The sequence below is a fragment of the Amia ocellicauda genome, chromosome 17 (assembly GCF_036373705.1).
Source record: "Amia ocellicauda isolate fAmiCal2 chromosome 17, fAmiCal2.hap1, whole genome shotgun sequence".
Taxonomy (NCBI): domain Eukaryota; kingdom Metazoa; phylum Chordata; class Actinopteri; order Amiiformes; family Amiidae; genus Amia; species Amia ocellicauda.
In genome coordinates, this window is record NC_089866.1 from 21,606,647 (window position 1) to 21,630,757 (window position 24,111).

The 24,111-nt window shown below is 36.6% G+C and overlaps 1 protein-coding gene across 8 annotated transcripts in view; it reads right to left on the reverse strand.

Annotated features, from left to right (window-relative positions):
- The window catches only part of sfswap (splicing factor SWAP), an 81,141-nt gene extending 65,159 nt beyond the window's left edge, over positions 1-15,982 (reverse strand). For 6 of the 8 annotated variants that reach the window (XM_066690129.1, XM_066690126.1, XM_066690125.1 and 3 more), the window contains exons 1-7: positions 15,640-15,982; positions 13,190-13,353; positions 11,673-11,804; positions 10,453-10,529; positions 8,084-8,309; positions 7,462-7,562; positions 5,738-5,897 (exon numbers count right to left, since the gene is read on the reverse strand). In XM_066690129.1, coding sequence (XP_066546226.1) covers positions 5,738-5,897; positions 7,462-7,562; positions 8,084-8,309; positions 10,453-10,529; positions 11,673-11,804; positions 13,190-13,353; positions 15,640-15,830 — 1,051 coding nt within the window. In that variant the 5' untranslated portion in view covers positions 15,831-15,982. Of the gene's footprint in view, positions 1-5,737; positions 5,898-7,461; positions 7,563-8,083; positions 8,310-10,452; positions 10,530-11,672; positions 11,805-12,905; positions 13,030-13,189 lie in introns of all 8 variants that reach the window. The other 2 variants (XM_066690124.1, XM_066690128.1) reach the window with 2 other exon arrangements.
- Between the last annotated feature and the right edge of the window lie 8,129 nt (positions 15,983-24,111).

Sequence of the window (24,111 nt, forward strand, 5' to 3'; positions counted from 1 at the left end):
AATAACAGTGGTTAACCCCATTATAAATGACTGCGGTCATTGATCTTGTAAATGGAATTCTGGGGTTTGCACGCTTCCACTGCTGATGGGAAATGGCGGTTAGTGTTCGAAAAAATACCCCGAAAAAAAGCCCAAAAAGTCTGTCTTAGGTCTATATAAAAATTGAAAGTAGAGGGGTACAGCCACCTCTCATATCAGTTGCAACACAGACGTTTTATGTTCAGACTAGCAGCACTCGTGGTAAAGTAATCAAACCTATTTTTATTTTTTGACTTCGGGTACAAAACACCTGTTAACTTACTATTGGTGGGGATGTAACCTATCAAATAACACCTTCACTGGGGGTGTGCGTGAAACCTCCATTTGGGCTTCTGCTTTTAGAGAAGGGGAGGAACCGAAAATCTCGGTGCCACTGTGTCCGAGAGGCGCTGCTCCCTGTCACTCAATAGGAAATTATGGGTTTTCATACAGGTGTGCAGAGAAAAAGCCTTTCGTTTAGACACACAGCTTTATGTTTACTGTATGCGATGTGTTTTTTTACTAATCTATGTAGTATTTGTATCAGATGTTTCTTTAAATTTTTCTTAATAGTAATTTGAAAATGGCGAACGTAAATGCTTGTAACCTCTTCACGGAGAGCTTCTACACTCTGTGATGAACACTGTTAGGAAATGTTCAACTTCCCTAATATAATTCCTTAATAAGGCAGTGTTAATTAAATATTTATAACATGCCATTTGTGTACATTAAAGTGTGGCCAAATTTTTAACTAGTACATAAATAGAAAAGGATCCAATTAAATACAGAGAACTGGCAGAGCAAAACAAAACACTTTAGACTTTGATAATTTGAATGAGAAATCACCTAATTAAGATTATTTAATTGACTTAGCCCAAAATCATTAATAAACGTGAATAAAGGCTAGATCATATCTGACATTTACCACTATGGCATCTGATAAAGGGAAGTGGAATACGGATGTACTCTGGCAACAAAAAGCAGTTTTTTGTCGATAGGTTTTGACAAGCAGTACAGAGGTTTTATCGAGAGCACAGTGCTTATTTGCAACTAACATTTTATGAACATTGTGCAACTGCGAGCCTGATCGACATCTAATCCAATTAGGAAAGGTCAACTAAAGGCACGGACCTCCCAGGAAACTAGATGTTACCAGAACAACATGCCCGAGTAAAATTTTAAAAGCTTCACTCTAGAGACAAGGACATTATTGGACTTTTGCATATTATCTGAAACTGCTGTATTAGGCTACATGATGACAATGAATAATCCTGGCCAACAGTAAAGAAATGCAGAAGAACACAAAAGCAATACATCAGCATCCACACTAACAGCAATCCTGCTTCTTCGAGTGGCAATGAAATAGCAACCTTCTAATTAAGAAAATGTCTGAGATGCAATATAACAAACCGCAACACTACATTTAATAATGGAATGTATAACAAAACAGAACAAGATGAATTATCGCATTATTTTGTACCTAGAAAAACTTTTAAAAAGGAGAGATTAATTTTTATATGACAATTCCAAAAAAAGAGGGGAGGGTGTTTGAATTAGTGGTACTGTGTCTCTAAATGACTTACAATGAATTGGCTCTAATTAATTAGTGGTTCTGTGGCTCTAATGTCTGGATAATAATTCCACAGTTGTAGCTATTCAATTCAACAACATATTAGTGAACCCCAAGAGAGTTGTACAGGAATATAGTTAAAAAAATCTGCTTTTCTGTGCTTTTCACACCATCAGGTAATTCGTAACCACAATATATGTATGCTCAGACCACCCCTTACTTTAGAAAACAGTAAGAATCAGAAAAGTCACAATACATTTCAGAACAGCTTCTCTACCTATCAATCACTGCTCACAGCTCATGTGTTCTGAAAAAGACACTAACAATCTTCACTGCAGTTACTTTTTAATAATTCACAGAAGTTGCTTTATGACATCACCAAAGGGTCTTATCAGGTGTGATGCAGACTTAATACATTCCAAAACGGCTAGATCAAATAGATTATCCCTAAAGGTAGATTGTTTGCCACATTAAGAGGGTCAAAATGGTCAGCAATGTTTCATTAATATTTCATGAATGCAAATAGACTACTGCATTTGTCTTCAGTGTTGTTCTTCTATATTAAAGCTGTTCACCTAAAAGACCTTAGCATTCTAATGGAATCTGCTAAAAACAGAGTTTCACCTTTGTACTGGAAATTTAAAGCTAGTAAAAACAGATTGCCAGAAAAATATTTCAAACCATGACAGAAGCGCTGATCTCAGCATGTGCTGCTAAAATATGAGGCACTTGTCATTCTGGCCTACACCTTCTAAACAGAGAATGTTATATTGCTCATTTGCTTTTTAATATTTAAGAAAATTAGTTCATTATTAAGGGTTCCAGAAGCTACAAGCCTTGCAAGTAAACTGAAATAAGCCGTCATAATAACATGAAGCAAATTATCTGCTGTTTCAAATGATTTAATTACCCAATACCCAGCTTCACAGAAAAAGCTTTTAAAACATTCTGAGAATGATGTGAATGTAAATGCAACGAGAATTTGCTTTTTCTATTACTCCCACATTTTTGAAGGATGATGTTCCAGAGACTGCCTTCAACTTGTTTAGGCAATCTAGCATAATCAATGAAGTGATGAAAAGCAGAAGGTTTTAATACAAAGTAGATCAATATCACATTTTCTAAGTACAGTAACAAAGTGTCATGCTGTCAAGAGTGAGATCAGGACCCAAAGCACATCTTTGACTTTGCTACGCCACCATTAAAATCATGTTTCGGTGTTAATGGGAGGCCACAGTTCAATCCCTCTAGTGGGTACTCATGTGAAGTGATGTTTAAGAAGAGAAGGAGAATTTACACAAGATTAACATTTTCCATGTTAACTCAGTCCTTATGGATGTGATATGACCTTATATAATCAAGAAATGATTTAGGTATAATTAATCAGGATAAGGACAAGGCAGTTTAGAATCTCATTTTAATGCAGAAGGTATTGGAGGACAGCCTATTGTCTTTAATTGGTAGTGAATCTAACTTACCTGAACATGGCCTGACAGAGGAAAACATAAAATATGCAAGCCTGCTTGGATGTAAATATTCAGTGTTTATAGCAGTGGGAAGCACATCCTGTTCTATAAGGCCAATCAAACTTTTTTGTACAAATTGAGCCATCAATAAATTAACTATTGGACAAATGTCTTTAATTCACCTAGAAGAACTCTTTGTTGAAAAACCCCTGACGAAAACCTGAAGGATTCTGGTGTTTGAATGGACTTTGACGAAGAACTTTGCTTGAGGACTTAATTATGATTGGACAAAATCAGCAAGTAAGCTCTCGGAGGGCACTGTGTAAAAAAAAAAAAAGGTCCATTTCAGACTAAGTTCAGCTGGCAAACTGCTTCTACTGCAGGAATTGTAAAGGCTTAAACATCAATTCAGTGGACCTGTAACCACATTTTTAGAAAAGATGTCAGCAAAAGTGGTTTAAGGATCAGAGAAGGTGGACAAACCCTTCCAAAAGAAGACAGCAATTCTTAAAGTAAGAATAAAATCAGTAAGAAATTAACTTCGTACATATTTTACTATTTTTCACTACATTATGGTGTATTGAAAGGATTGCACAAGCATTAATTAATTTAATATCAAAATCGAGGCTGCATTCTGAACTGAAAAGTTAGATATTATCAAGACTAAACAGACATTTTGCAACAGTCTCAATTAGAAACACACTTGTAATGCACTTTGTATTTTCGATTAACGGGATGCGTTTCCGGCAGCAAGAAAAGGTAAATCAGTTTGCAAGATTAAAAAGTATAGATTTTATCATTACCTTGGACGAGTTTACAGAGGAGATCTGAGTAAAGATATTGCCAGAAGCTAATATAAAATTGCTCCACTGCCTTGGGATTTATTTATGCTTTGTCGTGCTTGTTAACAACTCATTTCAGTGATGCACATAGCCACCAAGATTTCATTTGCTACAACTTTATTCAACTGCCTTTTGTATACTCTCTTAGGAAATGAAAGGGCAGGAAAGGAATCAATATCACCCATCTGGATGTGTGAATATCTTTGGTGAATTCTCCTTGTGTAGCTGATCAACCCAGAAAGTGTTTTTAGGTTTTGAAAAATTATGTGAAATGTTAAAAATCCCCCTTCCCATTGAGAGAGAAAAGGAAATGTTTTGATGGAAGCTGTTCGAATGGCATTTAACTTGTGAGGATAACTTAAAAGGCTGGAACTGTGCATTTCAAAGCTTTGCAGAAACAAAAGCTTTGATAAAATATTTAATAAAACTGAAGATTATCTAAATTATCCCACCTTATGATTTTATGGTTTACCTTTTTCTAATGATAAAAGACTGCATTAAATGCATACTTCATAATTTATTTCCTTGAAGTGCCTACAGGCCTCTTTGCATGCAACTTGTACCCACCTGAGAAGCACAGTTTGCAGAAGCTGGTTAGTCAACTAATTGAGATGCATCTCAATGTTTACTCTGAACAGTGATTACGTTCACATTTCTATACATTCTCCAGGTTAAGATGAAATCGCAGTCATTTTATTTTATCTTCTGAAAATGTTCTCTCTGTTAACCTTTTAGAAAATAAATCGTGAGATGGGAAAGCAAAAAGCTTTCTGAATGCATAACAATTAAATCACAGTGCTTACTAACACATGCTGATTGCAAAAACCTAATTTGTTTAAAGATCTCAGAAAAAAAGACTCTGTATGAGCAATTTTATTTTTTTAATTTCTACACGCAATGACCTGCAGCCAGCATTTCATATCTCTATGCATGGAATTCTGTTGTTCAAGAAACTGCCAACAGAACAGGTGTCGTTTAAATGGATCTCTGCTGGGATCATACTGGCTGTAAACCAGGCAATACATTGTGCTGATTTTGCCTTCTGAGGGGGGGAGGAGGATTCAATTCTAGTTAATAAAATAACCAAGCAAAGGAAAATCAAATTAATACAGCTCAAAAGTGAAAATGCACTGTGTATCTTTACCTACCCCCTTCACATTGAACCTCAGAACAAATCATCACATTAGAATGAAGGTAAATGGTATAAAAACAGACAAAATTATGGGCTTTCACTTTAATAGCAGTCTTGGACAGCCAGCTATTTAAAATAACAAGATTACAGGACAGAACATGACACTAATTTAACGGTTTGATAATCACACTATCAAATGGAATGTGTGTTGAAAACAAATTAAACCAGCAAAAAAAAAAAAAAAAAAAAACTACCATTTAACTACTAATTTATTAACCAATTTTCAGTACTTATACTTAACAATAGACTCACTCAGCACAATGGACTAGGAGTTACAGATCTTTGACAAATAAATATTTAATTCTTAAAACAGACCCAGTTAAAAACCCTGGGATTTGCAGCATTTGAAGAAACTAAAAAGCATGATTTATTTTGATGTGGGATGAGTACTTGTTAGATCATAAAAGCAACTCTAAAGAAGATCAGTATACAAGTTAAGCATTAAAGAACAGAATTGTGCTCAGGAACAGTCGTATGGCATTAATCGATTACCTTAAAGCAGCATACAGAATCCTAATATGACACACAAGGTAAAACTCAATATCCATAAAATTGCCCTTTGTAGGAAGACTATACACTGATTGGATTTCTGCGCATCACTGGTTCAGTGAGTATCACTGCCAGTCGTTATTGTAAAAGGTGCACTTACAGTCGCTGGGGAATTCTGCGGGGGCCGCGGTGGCTGCAGCACGGAGGGCCCCTGCTGCCAGCGCGCTCTCTTCAGCCTTCTTGGCTGCAGCACTGTTGTCTAGCTGGGCTTTACGGACCAATGCTGCCAGAGGGTGATCTGGATCCATTACTTGTAAAGGCTGGAATAGAAATAGTCATTTTAATTGCATATTTTAGTGCCAGTTCTTAAACCAAATAGTCAGAGGAACTGGTTTTGGAACCAAAAAAGAAACCGTCTGAAACACAGAACACACTAAAGAACATTAAGTCGGCCTTGCTCATTTAAGTGCAAGGAAGAGGAAACCTAGAATTGTTAAGGCTATTTTTTTAAATGCTAAAATAGTGTTATGAAGTTTCCATGTTGTAAAAAGCTAATATTACTTATTTGGCTGATTCTTTATCCAAGTCCTATTTAAAAATACTATTTCATCATAACCTTAAAATGAATTAAACGTGATATTGCAAAAGTTAAACAGTGTACAATGGTTATGCAAAAAATGCAGACGAAATGTAATAAGTTACACAGTGGAGCAAAAAACAGGCCAAAATACTTAAATACAGCAAATGAGGTGAAGGATTACAATAAAATAAAGTCATAAAAATAATAGAAATAATACAATATATATCCATACATAAACATATCTGAAAATATTTACTGAAGATTTCAGGGCAGTTTTTCATCAAAATAAAAGAGGAACTAAATCTGATTACTGTAGAAATTAATTTATCTACATTGTCTCATCTAAATTAAATTTGCATTCTCCATGCACACATTCATATAAAATGACATGTAAGGACCACTAAAAACTATTAGAAACAACACAGCAGCAACATTAAGAATGAGAAGCTGCAAACCTGTTAAACAGGTGGCGATCAATAAGTGGCAGTGACTGCGAAGTTAACTTCACATACTTTTATGTTATCAGTTTGCGGAGATAAGGTGCCAGACTTTATTTTCAAACAAACTTCCCTCTGGCTGTACACAATGTTTGTGTGTATATATTTGTCAAACAAAAAGCTTCACAGTTGGATTCTCCAGATGTGTGCAGGTGATGTTAAATACTAATTTAAAGTTTTTCAATTTGATTCAATCTGACCAAGAAAACCATTTATTCTGGGTTTTACAACATCTTTATTTGACATTGAGCTCTAACAAGGAGAGAGTAAAGACCAGATTACAGTTTATCTTCAACCAAAAAATAAAAACGTGTTTGAAGTTATCCTCTTTGATTTCAGGTTAAATTATGCTAAGGAATATAACAGCTTACTAATTTAAAAACTCATCATTTGTAAAATAGTGACTCGCACATCCTATTAACAAGTAGTTATGTGCAGTAAATATGCAATATTTAAACTGGTTGTTTATGGGGCAATACCCCCAAGAAAACCAAGACTAAAACAAAACAGTTATACAGCTGATTCAGTAAAGAGGGATTTATCCGCTTATTCACAGCTGTAGCTAAACTTTGAAGGACCATCATGAATATTCCCAGACTACAAATCGATACTATGACAATTTCACATTATTATTTCTTTCAGTAGCAACGAATACTAAATACCCCAAAATAGGATATTTAACATGTATAATCCATCTGACTGCTGGTACTGTCAGTTTTGGAGATAACACGCACCATAGCAAGCATAATTCTGACTTCTCCATGAATACAGTTGAAGACTACAAAACGTATACATTATAAGATTTACCTTCATGATTTCTTCTAGTCTGTTACTCTTTTTGAAAGCACACAGACTGGGATGAAGATACCCTCCATCCACGTCATCATCCGAATCTTCAGACCCGGAACCTTTTCAAGAGATCGCACGTCCCAAAGTTATATAAAAACACAGATTTATCCTAAAAAATCTCACGGACAAACATCTGAAATGTGCTTATCTCAACTAAAACAGGATTGTTGAAAGCACGAGCGCAAGAGTATGGATTCTACTGTAAAGGATTATTTAATATGCATTTAACTTCAGCTTTCTGGCTTAGGGCTTGAAAGCACATTTCTCTAATGAATCGCTTCAAATTTAATAACAAGTACGAACAAAACAGATTTTTAAAAAGTACAGGTCTAGTAGGATAGGTGACATTTCCTTAAATGGAAAACAAGAAACCAATATAAATTGAACCCATTGTGAAATCTGTATGGAAACTCAACTTAACGCATTATGAATAAGTGTATTTGTTAAGTGAATAGTTATATAACTAGAGCATTAAAAAAAAGTTATAAAAGAACAAAGTTGAACTAAGAGACGTTAGTATCCCTACTTTCACTCGATGGCCTGTGGCAGCCCTAACAGATCATGAAGAAGCTCCACTTACTGTCCTTGTCCTCTGGTTTGGCCTCTGAGACTTTGGTGTACCTGCCCTCCTTCATGGCCTTGAGGATGTGTTTGTAGTAAGGGTTCAAGTAATGATCAAAGCGCAAGAAATCGAACTGGGAATTCCTCGACTGCTTTGCTTTCAGCATGATCTCAAACTGGGCCCCTTGCTTGCAGACGAAGCTGGCTGTGCGCTCGATGATGGCATGCATCTTCGTTGTTGCAGGCTAAACCGGGGAAAAGCAGACAGACATAGCACAGCAATGATCAATGACAGACAAGTGGTTGTAGTAAGTATTTTTAAGAAAAGTTATAACTAAAGGCTGATCAATAAAAAAAAACTCAAAAGCTACAGATCAAACATTACAGGATTAAAAGGCTACATCTATTTATGACAGAAAATGTGGTGCAGAGCAAATCTGTCTTGTTACAGGACAGAAGTACGCAAGTATCGCAAATTAACATTTCTGTACAGGTCTTGAAGATCTTAATGTATTTAATGTACATGAATTTAAAAAAAATAAAAAAAATAAGGCCTTGACATTTCAACCAACTTTAAGCCTTGGTTATATTCCCAAACCAACACATCTTAATACAAGTATCTTAGCTGCTGTAACCTTGTAATTAATAAGATAAATAGGACAGGCTTATTTTTCTCCTCAGTCAATATAAAAAAGTAGAACACATTCCCCTCCCCTCTATTATTCATTCTGTGCTTTATGAAATTTTACATTAATAATTCATCTCAGACATTCAAAGAATCTTGCCAGCTTTACTAATTGGATGTTTCAAGTGTAGCAATTGACGGCTGGTACAGCTACTATTGAAATCCTATTATAAGAACGGCAGGTAAGATCAACAGTTCAGGCTTACATTTCCTTAGAACTGATCCCTCAGGGTGTATTTAGCAAATCCCAAATTTACATGTGATCAGGTACCCAACAGTAACAAGCAAGCACAAATGTGGTCTCAGTGTGATTTAATTACTGTGCTTTTTGTAATGAAGATTTGCACACAGTTAAGATTGTTTAAACTGGGTTATGTACAAAGGTGAAAGAAGTGGAACTGAACTTTCTTCCTTGGGAAGGAAGACTGAAAATGGTTACAGGCTACTCAATATTGTTCTTCCAGTGATGTGTTGGAGAAGCAGAATGTTTCTCTTTGAAGGTAGCATTACATATTCTACACTGCAGAACAAACACCAATACAAACAATTGTTCACCAAGGATTTCAGACTTAAATAAGTTTAAAGCAAAGCCACTGATGACCTACAAATTTGTTTTCCAGATGAGAAGATTGAATTTCTGATTATAGGCATACGCATTTGCATTTTTGGCATTATGACTTGCACAATGACCTAAAATATTTGGTTCACCAATGTAAAGGGTTTCAAATATCCCAAGCTTGTAAGACATTAAAATATTGCCAGTTTCTATATCATGTTATGACATTTTTCTTTCCTTAAAAGTATTATTTTTGTTTTCAAAGTTCATACAGTAAAAGCAAAAAAAATAAGTTATACCTGCAGTAATAAGTTGTAAAGAAAATGGATACCAAGGCTGTTTACTCCCCACACAATGGATGCAACACAAGCTCCTGGCTACATGTATTAACTTGGCCTGACCTTGTCCAAGCCTACCCAAAAATGTTTTTTTTTTTTTTTTTTGCAAAGTCTAGTGCAAAAGCATCCAGAACAAAATTAAATCCTGCCTACTTTCATATATAATAAATACATCAAATCCAAAAAAGGCAAAAAAAAATATCCCTTTTATATATTTTTTTATAAATACTTGACAAGACCGTGTGTGACTGAAATATGAGTGCTTGTCTATGCCACATAGTAAAGGGAAATTAATTACAATGTACTTGTCAATAGCCTTCACAAGTTATCGAACAGCCCTCTAGACATTTAGTGAAGAAAACACAAATGTAGTGACAGTACCAAATTACAGAGTTTTGACAGATGCAGCAGGATTACAGAAAAAACATATGAATAATTACAATATGAATAATTTAGCTACCAGGCGCGAAAAACATGATCCTGAGGGAATGTCGTACTTCAAAACAAAAAATGTACATAGCTGTGTAAAAATCTCTTATCACAGTGTTTAGGAGGATTTTGTGGTTCTGTAAATGACAAAAGTAACTTGTGAGCGTTGAGAGACCTTCACCATGCCGTGAAATCAAATTAAATCAAGAGTCAAGCTAAGACAAAGGAAAGTGTCCGAAAAGACAGATCTGTATCTTTTTTCATTTTATTTTATTAAAACCACACAAGAGATTAAAGGCAAGAGTGGGAGATGCAAGCGGAGATGCTGTCTGCAGTGCTGTGAAATACATTCTCCAGGGGCTTATAACGTCTGCACTCACCAGTTCCACATCGGGGGGCACAGCGAGGCCGGGGGGAGCGACAAAAGGCTCCTCGCTCTCCTGGGGTTCTTGCTCAGCTGTGGGCACAAGGCCACAATGTTAATACAAACTGCTCATTAAAAGAGAAAAGCTCCCCACTTTGCACTTATTCAATATACAACTTACAAAAAAAAAAAAAAAAAACACAGGAAAGTTAAATTGTAAACTTTTTGAAGATAAATCTCCATACTGTTTACAAACCACTGCTGTGAAAATCCCCAGGACAGGTCAGCTGGAAGAAAATGAAAATTTCATGCAATGCTCACCAGGGGACATAAGCATTATGCCAAAAAAGCCTGCTTTGCAAAATGTCTCCAAGTGTGCACCTTGTGAAGGTTAATGGAAGACATTGCTAAGACCGATTAAATCACAACATTCAAAAAACCTTGAAAGGTCCCAGTCTGTCGCTACCGTTTGTGTGTTGCTATTGATTTACTGGTAAGTTACAAAATATAAATATCAATCAGCAAAACATACACTGCAAATGAAGGTGGTTTAATCTTAAGAAAAAATATATGAAAAGTTTGAATTACTGGCAAAGGCTCAAACTTCAGTACTGAAAAGGAACTTTACCCCCCCCACAAAAAGTAAAGTTATTCCAAAATATTCTTTGGACACATTAACACTTAACATTATTTCAAAGCCAAGCTAAAAGCCAAGCTACAGAAACATTAAATATACATTTTATTTTACTTTAAAACTTAGGGCCAGAAAACCATTTCCCCACTTGTCTATTCCTGCAGATAAATGAAATGTTTTCAAAATGAAGGATGACTTAGTAAGCTACACCAAGATAAAAGCTGGAGCACCTAAATTTGCCAAGACCCTTCATACTTTGATGAATGAGCTTGTCCAAAAGCTTTGTCAACATGTCCGACTGCTTCCCACCTCCTCAAATAGCCTTTTCATAAACCACGGTACAACAAAATAATCTAGGACATTAAAGATGACATTTCCTCTTACAATGTTAGGGGACGTACTGTACTGGATCATAAAAAGCCAAGCTTGGCTCCGACAGCCTTTATGGTTGATCATATATAATGAAGCAAGAGTGCAAAGTGTTTGATGAGTGGAGCCAATCTTGTGTGGAAACCATTCTCAGACAGCTTTGGAGATGAGACGAAGTGGATGGAAATTTCAGTCAAAAGCAGAAGGGTAAACCAACAGACAGCCTTACTGACCCATTTCTTTAGACGATTCCTCCTCTTCTGTTGGCTGTGAGGGATCATAGTAATCGGCACTGTAGCGAAAGCCCACTGCGTTATAGGTGCCCTCATCAGCCAAGGCCTCACTCAGACGCTTGTACTCCTCCTCTTAAAACCAGAAAGCAAGAGCAATATTAGGAACTGTGCACTGCAACTGAGAGGAAAAGCACAGAAAAGTCTAATTAAATGACAACTGTCCAAACATTCTCTTGAAATTAGGTTAAAAAAACAACAACCTTGCAGATACTTTTCTACTACTGCCAAATGTAATTTATTATAAAACAAGTGAAAGATTGAAGATTAATATGTATGTTTCCAGAGGACCAGAGTGTAAAACTGGGTCAATAAGATGCTCCACAATTTAACCTCAATACATTATAAAACTATCAGGCTGGTGTGATATTAAACTTTAACTGAACCCCACCTATCACCACTCCAAGGCTGCACAGAAGCTACAAGCTTGTAAATGCCTGTCTGAGCTGGCATAATATTGAAGGTACCATTCTTAAGACAGAAGAACAAGTTATGCATATATTTCTCGCATTTATTAAGAACTAACATTAAAGTGAATTTACTGCAGAGATTTTGTTTGTGGTGAAATCTGTTATTATTTAAAGAAATGTAGGCTGGTGCTATAAAAGTGTTCAAGAAAACTCTTCAAAATGGATACTTCATCCAGGGACCATTCATGTTTCATGTCACAAAATAAATAAATGAGTATCACATTCAAAACAAATGTTCAATTAAAATCTTCATTCCTCACCAAGATTTATAAAAAAAAAAAAAAAAAAAAAAAAAAAAAAAACTGGGTCCTGTGGTGGTACCTCCGTAATGCCAGGAATGACAAAATGTATCAACTATTATACCATTTTTTATTTTATTTTTTTTTATCAGAAAATCACTGTATTTGATATACAAAACAGAAAATGTGGTTTAGATATAGGCTTCATATGAACAGCATGTACCTTTGTACAAAAACAATTTTCTACTACATACATATCAGAATATCGGAATACAAATTGTTTCTAAATCTATCCCTTTATCTATATATACATGTTTCTGATACGACTTGAGAAAGAGGATGAGGACAGACAAGAATTGTACCTCTTCAGGCTGCCCTAGACAGATGTGTTAAACCTCTGACCACCATTTTAGGATGCTTACAATACTCAAACAACAGGTTGTGAATACTGCATTATCATATAGTACCATTTTACACAAGTGCACTCCCTTTTTTCTCTGGCTACAGCACAAGGAGGGCTGTTTTGCCTAACAACAAAATCCTGATGTCCACTGGGATTTCAAGGACTCCTTTTTCCATTCCCAATGGCTACTGTTAACAGATCACAAACAAGTGAGTACATCAGTAAACGTTGTGACAAGAATGAAGAAACAAAATGAAAAAGTCAAGCAATCATTTTCTGCATCAGTATGTTATGCTTTTATGAGGAATTATTAAAGAACATCATGAGTTCTTGTTTTTAGTACCATACCTTGCCTCGCCTCTTCCTCAAGCAAGTCCGTATGCAAGGCTAAATACCTCTCCTCGTCACACAGAGTCTCAATCCTGGCCTCCTCCTCGGACAGCTTGTAGTCTCGATTCCAGGACTCTGCATCGTACTCCGACAGGTCATGCAAATGACCGCGCCCATCGTACCTGGAATATGAAGGGGAGGGTTAACTGAAGGAAGCCAACTGGGTTTCAAAAAGACATACTTACCCTAAGGTAGATCCTAAAAATATGTTTTCTAAAACAGTTACAAAAATACTACTTAAATACATTGATTTTCAGATGATTACAAGTACATACGGTACAATCCCGTGGAAGCGCCAAGACAGAAAACCTAATTTCCGAACTCCAGAAGCATATTATGAAGTGTGAACATTAGGATTTACTGCTGTACGGGTATTCTATGGCCTGATTTCTATGAGCATTGTTTCCTTCTGTATCCCTATGAAGCATCCCTGCACGAGAAAAGCATCGCACTTCTTACCTTTACATGGTTCAAACAACCATTCCTGTTTAACGTGAGACAACTGTTATTCTTTCCTACAACTGAAAAAAATGTACATCCACACAAGCCCGAGCACATAAATACCTATCCGTAAGAACCAAATGGACGAAATTTTCCTGCGTTCGCTCCGCTATTCCACCTCTCAGTCCAGAGTTCTTCGGCAAAAGAAAGAAGGAGGCGCTGGAGTGGCAATCGGGGCTAGGCTGGACCCCTAGCCATTTTGCTGAGAAAATAAGGTCTGGATTATGATAGAGAGACACACACATACACATTGGAAACAGGTACAGGACCGTGCAGATTAAGACGGTTCACTAGGTAAAAAATCAAACAAATCCAACAGTGTTCAACATCTGATCAGTTATAAGTCTTAACCAGCAAAGATCAGACAATTGTGTTGTTTTTTGTGAAAGTGTAAACTCTCTTTTTCAGGGCATCTGCTTTAAATATGGTCATGGTTCTTGCTCGGTAAATGGCAAATCTGAATATATTAGGAAACAAACTGAGCATTTAAGGAGGCATAAAACATCTCTAGCAACTACTGAAACTCCATAAGTAGGCTAGTTGGTCTGTATAATTTGTAGACTGATCCAATTACGAATCTTAGTCCAAACAGCCTTCAAATTAGGACAGGGATCATATGACTCTGCTTTTTTGTGCTTCTCTAAGCCACAAAGTGAGCAGCCTCATTTACACAAATTACTAACATTAGCTTTAGCCATTTGGTGTCAGGATAAGAACATAATTACCAAAGTGTCCAAAAAAAAAAAAAAAAAAAAAGTAACTTTCACTGGTGTGATTTTTTTCTAAAGCATTTATATAAGATTTCTGTACTTTTGTAAAAATATTGATCACTTATTTTAAAACAGCTAGGCCCTAATTGATGTCCAGGAAATCTACCCATGTCTTTTGGATAGACAGATGCATTATTGTGGTTTAATTAAGTGTGTTTTTGAGTGCCTATTTGTTTAAGTGACATAAACCAAAAAAAAGAAAGAAAAAAAAAAGTAAACCATTGTATTTTAATTGATCAAATATTTCAGATCCAGATATAAATGGTGTAATGACTTATGATAAGATTTTAGAAACGTATGTAATAGTTAAACGTGAACACTGTGTGGGCTGAATTTTGCTAAGTGAACCACCTTAATTTACAGTTTTAATTTACAGTTTTTGGTTGAATTTGCTCTGATCACATTTCAACACAGCAAAATAAATTGACTGGGTGTAATTGTATTGTAGGTTATCATACTCTACTTTCATCTTTTACAAAATAAACAAAACAAAAAAACAAATCAGGGGAGCATTACTGTACGATTAACAGTTACAGTGTGCTTTAAAATGACTTGAGATGGGGATTCAAAATAAGAACATGAGGGAAAGAAACCCAAGGGGCAGTCTCTGTTGCATGGCAAGAAAACTGTGCATCTATTCCGCAAATGTTGAGATTTCCAGAGCAAATTCATTGCATGTCAAGATGCAGAGTCCCTTTCTCTCAGCAATGGGCACATCTCGAAGAAGTATTATGTCTTATGCAGGACGGACGGCGTGTCTGCAGGGAGGAAAGCACTGTGCAGCGGCTTCACTGCCAACAAAGCCCACTCTCGCTGCCTAGCACTAGCTCGGCACACTAACTGGCCAACGTTAGCCAGCGTCCCCAAGACATTGCCACATGCTTACAATGACTGCCATGAACAGGGACGCTGCATCTTAATATGATGGTACATTGTAGCTTGTGTAACTATTGCACCGCATCTTCGGCTCTTTAAAAGCAAAGGCCAGACAGTGGCATTTCTGGCCCGCTCTACTTTACACACAATGCCTTCTCCAATTAATGAGAGAGAGGGAGAGAGAGAGAAAAATCCAAGCGGTCCCTTCGGAAGACATTAGTTGGTTAGGTATGGTTTCCCTTTTGCGTGTGTTAAACCGACCTATCAATCATGATGTTCTTGTCCCCCATCCATGGGATAAGATGTGTGCCCTGTTCGTGGAAGTGAGCCCTCTCATCGTCCCGGAACACCTTGCAGGCATAGCCGAACACCAGCAGCTCGGCATATTTACTGCTGTCGCTCTCCTCCTTCGAGGCCTTGTGCTCCTTCTTACTCGCTCCGCGGCGGTACATCTCCAGCGGCGACACTAGTCAGTCAGCAGTGCAACTCTCAGCACCCTCAGAAAGTTTGTTATTCTCGAAAAGAGAAGAGATAGAGTTGCACAGACAGCATATCAAACAGCACCCGATAGCATAAAGCTCACACAACCAATATGGCGGACTAGGTAAACACAGCAATCCTCCCTAAAGCACAGATTCGCCTACTCGAATAGTTGTATTTTTCGTTATTACGGTCTCATTTATATAATTATATTTTCAACGTGAATTTGATCAGTTTGTTTACGGTTCATGTTTTTAATTTCAAGTGGTAATCTCTTTTCAGTCTGTATAAGAAATATATTTGATCCGTATTGAAAGTGCATTGATAAATGACAAGCTCGTCTGTCTGCCCTGCTGTTAACTAGGATGTTACGAAACTACTTCGAGACCGCGTTCGCGTTCTTGTAGCGCAGATTTCCGCAGTTCTGCGCAGATTTGCAGAATTCCACCGATCCCATAGGTGGAGCAGCGCAGATCTGCACAGAACTGTTGAAAGCTGCCTGTGTTGAGTAGGCTTGTGAACATCGTCGCTGTAGAAAATGTTGAAAGGAAAATAAGAGCTTTTCGAAATATTTTTTTAAAGTGCATTTAGTATTGTATTCGGGTTTACATTTTAAAAATAGTAAAACGAATTTAAATACCCAAATATGCAATTAATAAATCCATAACAATTTAGCCTTCAAAATAAATTTTCCAAATAGGATGCATATATGTATATTTTTGTATATGCGTTTTATTTTAAACCAAGTCCAGCCATACACTTACATTAAGGGAAAGAATGCACACTGGATTAAGTTTCATGTCAACTGTCAATGCTCATAATTGAGAATTGTGAAAATAGTAAACAGTTTGGGTGATATCTGCATTAGTTTTTGACTTATACTATATTTTTGTGGCATTTTGTAGGACAGAAATGATACCAGAGTTAGTGTCAGACTGTTTTGAATTATTATTATTATTATTATTATTATTATTATTATTATTATTATTATTAGGATAACAATAAAATATGGGTTTGAATTTAGCATTACATTTGAGTTGCTATACTATCATATTTTTCATTATTACCTCTAACAATATCCAGGAAAGTGAAGAAATGATTGCCCAAGTGAACAGAATAATCAGTAATGTATCTGTGAGAGTCACCCTGCATTGACCGTAGTTTGAATAGTGTATTCAGTTACAGCGAACACCTCATCAAAAAGGTGCAGATGTTTTAAGGAAGGTCCAGTGAAGGGCAAGTTATGATAGAATTGAGATTGTTCAATCTTTTTAGCCTCAACAGGTGATGGATGAAAAGAGACTTGACTGCCGCATTTAAAATATTTAAAAGAATAAACAAGGTCAGCTCCAGTGTTTATTTTTAAACTTAACTTCTTGAACACAAGGGTGGGAATATAAAAGGACATTGTGTAAAATTAGATTTAGAGCTGTCCCGATGAAGTCTTTATTTAATTTTCTTTTTTAGCAAATACTTTGGCAAGCAATTTCCCTGAAGGTAAGACAGTGAATAAAGTTGGAAACTTTTTTTAAAGCTAGAATCTGAATGTTTCCATACTCCATTCTAGGGGGACCAATACCAGCCTTAGGAATATATCTAAACAGCTATTAATGATTTATTTTAACCGATTCACACTGCATATACATGTTTCTCATGTATTCATTTATTTTCAAATCTAGGAAAAGACCGTATTATATATTTACTCTATACCAGTGTAGGTTTTGCAATACATTACTAGGTACTGACTGGATCAAAAACCTGCACTGACAATGATTCCCAAGCAATGAAGGTGTGCAACTCTGTGGCTTTAGAGTTGGTTCACATGTAAGAGAGTTTAATGTCAGATACATAATGTTATGTTATAAAAGTAGCTTTAATATTCCAGTGTAATTTAATGGGATAGTACTGCAGAATTTATACAAGATGCATACTGGTTTAGATGCTAATGTCATCTCAAGTGTGATTTTGATTCAGATATATACAAGTAATATTCTCATAGACCTGAGAAATGTATTAAAGATACAAAGGGGCATCAATGATATTGCAATAATAATTCTTGGAGGCCCTACTTAATGCCTTTTCCATCATATTGTATTCTAAGCCTTCAACTAATCCACTGTAGTTACAGAATTATATATTGTCTATTGCTACATTGTCAATGATAAATCACATTATGCTCTATTTTTATCCTTATAAAAAATTACTGTAATATACCTGGATAAGACTAAACTCCCGTGTAAGACAGTGACGTTAAATCATGAGAGACATAGGAAACTATGGAAAGCCATTGCAAAGTGAAGTATATGCCTGCTACCACCATGAGAAACCACAGGAAAGCCGCTTACAGTAGTAAACTTTCAAAAGGGCTGTGAAGCGTGTACTGTAACCTTTTCACGATGTAACAGTTTTTAATTTTCCAGTAAGTCTGTGATGTAATTGAACTTTTGGATGTGAGTCATCCTGGATAAAAAGCAGCAGTTAACTACATAATTAAATAATCATAATCATAATCGTAATTAAATTTCAGGCAACACAGGCTTCTATAAATCCTTTAGTGCTGTCATATTGTGTAGGTGAAAAGGGGGGAACATCACTGTTTGGAGATTCAGTTCCATTTGTTGCAAACATTTTGGCACTTGTTAAATACAATTATACTGAATTTGGGGGGAAGGAGGATGGCAATTTTATTAAAAGATGTGATGAACAGGAGGCAGTTATTTTTCCAGCTGTGGGTTGATGTAAACCCAGCAGGCTATGAGCTGTAATATTTACACATGCCTCTAATTTGTGTCCCACTCGACTGTTATTAATGGCCTGTGCACAGCAGGCAGCCAGTTGCTGACTGGCGGGATTGATGGGATTAAAGTGCTGCACGTGAATGTCTGTTTATTTACATATTTATTTATTTTGCAGAACATGACATCTTGAGCGCCAGAGCGCGGGCTGACGTCAGCAGAACCGAGGCCACAGACTGGAAATGACAGGTAACAGGCCGTCTACAGGGTACGGGGGTCGTTTGTATTTGTCAGAATTCAAGATGCTGATAAACTAGGCGCGTGAATCAGGCCGTTCTGCTCTAAATAGCTGGCAGCACAACAGTTTACTGATGTGGGCTGCTCAGAAGGTCAATATTAGGGTTAAATGAGAAAATATTAAAGTAAAATACAGTTTAAGTCACTTGCTAAACAGTAATCTGTGGAATAGGGTCCAATATTTCCGCTGGTTGCAACTACTTCCACTGTCATTTTCCAAGCCACTATAGCACAAGTCGCATTATTGAGGAGGTACTCCAGAATTTCAGATTAAAGGCAATGCCCATGATTCTAATCAGTTTTAGTCATGTGTGTGTGTTGTGTAGCGCTGGTTTGGGTTGGCTTGTGACCTTGGGAGTCTGCCAGTCTGCCCGTTAGATCTCACGCTCCAGTGCTTGATTAAATGGGTAATGCTCAATTTGTTGGTAGACTTGGAACCTGGGCTGTTCAGTGGTCCAGAGCAGCATTGACTTTATATTCGATAACCAGACACTTTCCCCTTTCAAGCACTGGTATATACACATACTCCCTGACACAAAATACACACCATCATTAGAAGGTGGCCTCACCTTTTTGTAACTGGCAATTCAGCAAAACATTATTTGAAGCTCCAGTAAATCAAACATTGGTGTAGGTGTGCAGAAGCAGTATCTCATATATCAAAGTCGCCCACTTGTTCTGTTTGTTATGTTAAGGTAGAGACATTTTTCTAGGAGAAACAACTCTAAAGAGGTTGACTTGCATGTTCAGTGATGTTTATGGGGAAAAAAAACTCATTAGGTCAGTAATTGCTGTTTGCTGTAGTAATATCATTGATTGAGATTGTGGCTTATTTTTTATTTTTATTTACAAGAAGGGGATCAATTTATTTGCACCCTACTCTGTGAGAATGCTCATCTAATTCGTTGCATGAATGGCTTTAGCAAATCCTATTTATTTTTGCAATACTTTAATTACAGTTCAGGTAAGCCTAATTACAAAGTGGCCAGTTACAGGCTTATAAAGAAATCTGATCAGCCTCTGTGTAAGGTGGGCCAATTTCACTGGATTGAATCAAGCTTCTATTTTTAGAAGAGCTGTTTGACATTAATCCAAAAGACAGTTATCTAATGTCCCAAATGTCTGGATGAAAGATGTCTACAGACTTGCTGGTCACAAAAGGCAAAAGGCTGTCTACACACAAATGGTATTTAGATATGTTCAGAAATTACCATAATAAGTGTTCTATAAACCCTTACATTATTCCATTCAGAACCCTGCTCCTTATAGCTCTAGAGTAGAAACATCGTGTATACTTGTTTTGACCTGTGTTTTTGCAGGAGTTAATACAATCCTAAACTAGTTGGACTGACACTAAGATATACTTCTTACTGACTTAATCACATAAAAAGTATTTTTTTTCTCTTCACACATATTGTTAAGAGCATTACTATTGCTGCTTTGTACGGCTGAGGTGCCAACCAGGCCTTGATGCCAGGCATTTGTATGCACGGGGCTTTGTCAGAAAGAAGTTCGCTGAGTTACAATGGCACATTAAAATGAACGCTCTTTTCCTGCTCTCCTAATTTATACTGTCTGACATCTTTTATGCTGATCATTATACCCATTCTGAACTTGACCTTTGCAAGTACGCACCAGAATATGTAATTAAAACGGGTCTAATGAAGATTAAACTGATCATCTGGAAATACTGGTACATGTTAATGAACCCCTTCTTTACCTGTCCTGTGTTGTCATAATACATCGGACCGATTGACACTGATAGGCCAGACCTTGCCTGCAGTTAATGCTCCAATTTAAGAGGTGCCCATTCTTTCTTTCAGACTTTGAAACATCCCTTCTGCGTCTTGTCCAGTTTTTTTTTCTTTTTTTTCTCAGACATGAGCTATTATACTGGAATCATACACCAGCACATCAAGTAGAAACAAATGCATAATGCAATGCAAATTATATTTAACCGGACATGTACCTTGCCAAAGAGAAAATAGCAGCAAAAATAAAATGTTACAATTACTTGTGAATAAGCACTCCAGACAAATAACCCTGCTTTAAATATTGATATCTGTTCTGGCCCATGGACTAATACTGAACTGTATGTCTCCATAATCACGTATTGTTCATTTATTTGCTCTAAGATATACACAGGTCTGTGCATCAAATCAGAGCTCATTGGACTGTCTATTACAGTGCTCCCATTGTAAAGCAGTAAGATCCACTTCAGGTTTAAGCATAACAATTGTCTTTTAAAAATGACTCTAGGTAACAAGGTGGAAATATGTGACCAAATGCCTTGTGCTACGGTACTAGACTTTGCAATGTGTGGCATGCCTGTTTTGTTCCATTTGGAATTCAATGCCATGTCTGCCTGAGAATTGATGATCACTAGAAAGACTTTACAGGAACACTAGACATAAGAAATGCCAATACTAAACATAGAGACTACAATGGGGGGGATAAAAGCTGAATATTGATAGGAGGACAAAGGAAAGGAGAATCTTAATAAATGTTCTGAAAGCCTGTTAGACAGCTTTAAAAGTCTTTCCACAGTGCTGCAATAATAAACAAATGCATTTTAACAGGGGATCAGCATTGCTGCTCTTACCAGTGCACAAAATGTGATGTTATAAGTAAGATAGGTAAGATGAAGCTTGAGATTAATTTAGACAGTCAGGTGAAAATTTAAATCATTATTTTGTGCAGCCACAAGAAACTCTCTGGTGAATTATTTTAGTGTGACATGGCTGCTAAGATTAAAATTCATGAGCCTGGTCAGTTATTTATGTTTATACCAGTAGAGTATTTAACTGCTGTCATCCTGTTCAACATATGCATATTAGATATTTATTTTCACAGTTTAGAAAATGCCAAAGATGTGCCTTTCTTTTTACTTTCTGCAAATAAGATCACTGTTCTAGAGTCAGTTCAGAGGCGAGCAACCAGACTTATTCCAGGTCTGAAGGGAATGTCCTACTGAGAGACTGAGGAACTGAACCTTTTCACCCTGGAACAGAGGAGACTTCGTGGGGACTTGATTCAAGTCTTCAAAATCATGAAGTTCATCGACCACGTCAAACCAGAGGAGCTTTTCCAGATCAGCAGGGACACACGGACCCGGGGACACAAATGGAAATTGGGCTTCAAGGCATTCAAAACGGAAAACAGGAGACACTTCTTCACACAGAGAGGCGTCACAATCTGAACAAACTCCCCAGCGATGTGGCTGAAGCAACAATTTGGGAACATTCAAAAACAGACTGGATAGGATCCTTGGATCACGATGGGTCGAATGGCCTCCTCTCATTTGTAAACTTTCTTATGTTCTTAAGAGTAGAGAAATATTTTTAACCCTAAACCAAACTGGTGACAAATCTCTGTTTAAACCTCTTTCACCCATGTTATAGTTATTTATAGTTACCAAAACCATCTTCATTCACTCACACTATATTTTAAGTGTTGGGTTTAAATAATTGGATTACTCTTTAACTACAAATGAAGGAAATCAAACATATTCTCATTAATCACGTTACAACTTCATTTTGAAATTATTGACTTCAGAACAATTTGCTTTTGTTGTAAAGCTCAGAAGACTAATATCTTACAGAGCACAATGAAGATCACACTTTTATACTAAGAATCATCATGAAGCATGATATAGCCTCTGAAAGAACCTGAAATATTTAATACATGAGTGCCAAACAGTGTGTTAGTATGTTCCAAATGCATGAACACTTGAGCAAGGGCAAATAGCAAGAGATACAAGGACACAACGTGTCTTGCAAAAACTCAAAGTCAATTCCCATGAACAATCTTTGTCTTATGCTGTATTTCTGCTTTACTGTAGATCTCAGCACATTTGGCTCCAGACTGCAATTCATAAGACAGGTCTGCGAAGTAACTACAATGCCTACCTTAGTTTTTAATGCGCTCTATATACACATACACACATCTATGTATATCTATATATACGCACTACGGGTGTTCCATTTCCCTTAAATTAGTAAATGTTTAAACATTAAAAAAAAAAAAAAAAAATCTCATTATATACTCAATATATATTGAGCAAACAGTATCTGCTGTATCCAAGATACTTGGGCAAACAAATAAATCGTGATAGTCAGAACAACAACATGGTCATAACTGGCCCCTGCTTATGAGAAAATGCACATAAACTGTCTTTGTTGTTATATACCTCTCGAAGATCAATACATAAAAACCTTATCCATTGCACATTGATAACATGTTATTTGTGTGCTGGAACAAAAGTTATATTTGATTTAAATTTACTATATATATATATATATATATATATATATATATATATTACTTGTTTGTTTGTTTCTTTTTAAATGGAAATACATTTCCAATAAGCCTGGCATTTTATTCCTTCCTTTGTGTTTGTTTGCTAGTCCTCAGGAGGTGGCTGTGAGTGTGAGTGCTGTGTTAGCTTTCTATTTAAATATGCGGTAACCTTATGTACTTCAGACTGTCAATTTACAAAGAAAAAGAAAAATACAAAAAAATAGCACCCGTCAGTCAGCAAGTGATAGACTGACAGCTGCTTTCCCATATCGTGTTTTTTCCCCAGCGTCACCGCTTACATTATATCTGGCAATTGGCAAGATTAGCCTTTTGTATTATTAAGCATTGTAATAGCCACCATACTAATAAAGACACCAGTGTCATTTGGGAATAATTTGGAGTGTAAATGACCTCTACCTGACCCCAATCTAGTGTGGTAATCTTGAATAACTGCAGTCATGTGACGTGGAGAGTACATTTTCACATTCGTTCAGCCTTCATTAATTCACCAGAAAAGAAAACAAAAATGCCTACTATTTTTTGGCATCGTAATATCTGAGCTTCCATTAGCATATAACACAGCTGAGCAAAGCGAAAGGAGTATTGGATTCTAAGTTCCCAGAAATACTAACGTCTCATTAGTGTCCGCTCTCTAATTTCTGTCAGCTTCCTCGCATTGAAGTGTGCCTTGTAGAATAAACCTCCTCCAGGCTTACACGACCTGTGCCCCCCCAAGCTACGATGAAGCACATTTTTCATAATGAAGAAAAGACCCCTCTGATGTAACCTGCCCTCCGCCTAAATCAAAATGCAGATAGGTAAAGAGCTGCGATTGTAAGGGGCAACAGCTACAGAGAGCTGGATGCATAATGAATGAGAAAACATTTCAAACTCTTCCTCTGATGGACTATGGATTGACCCA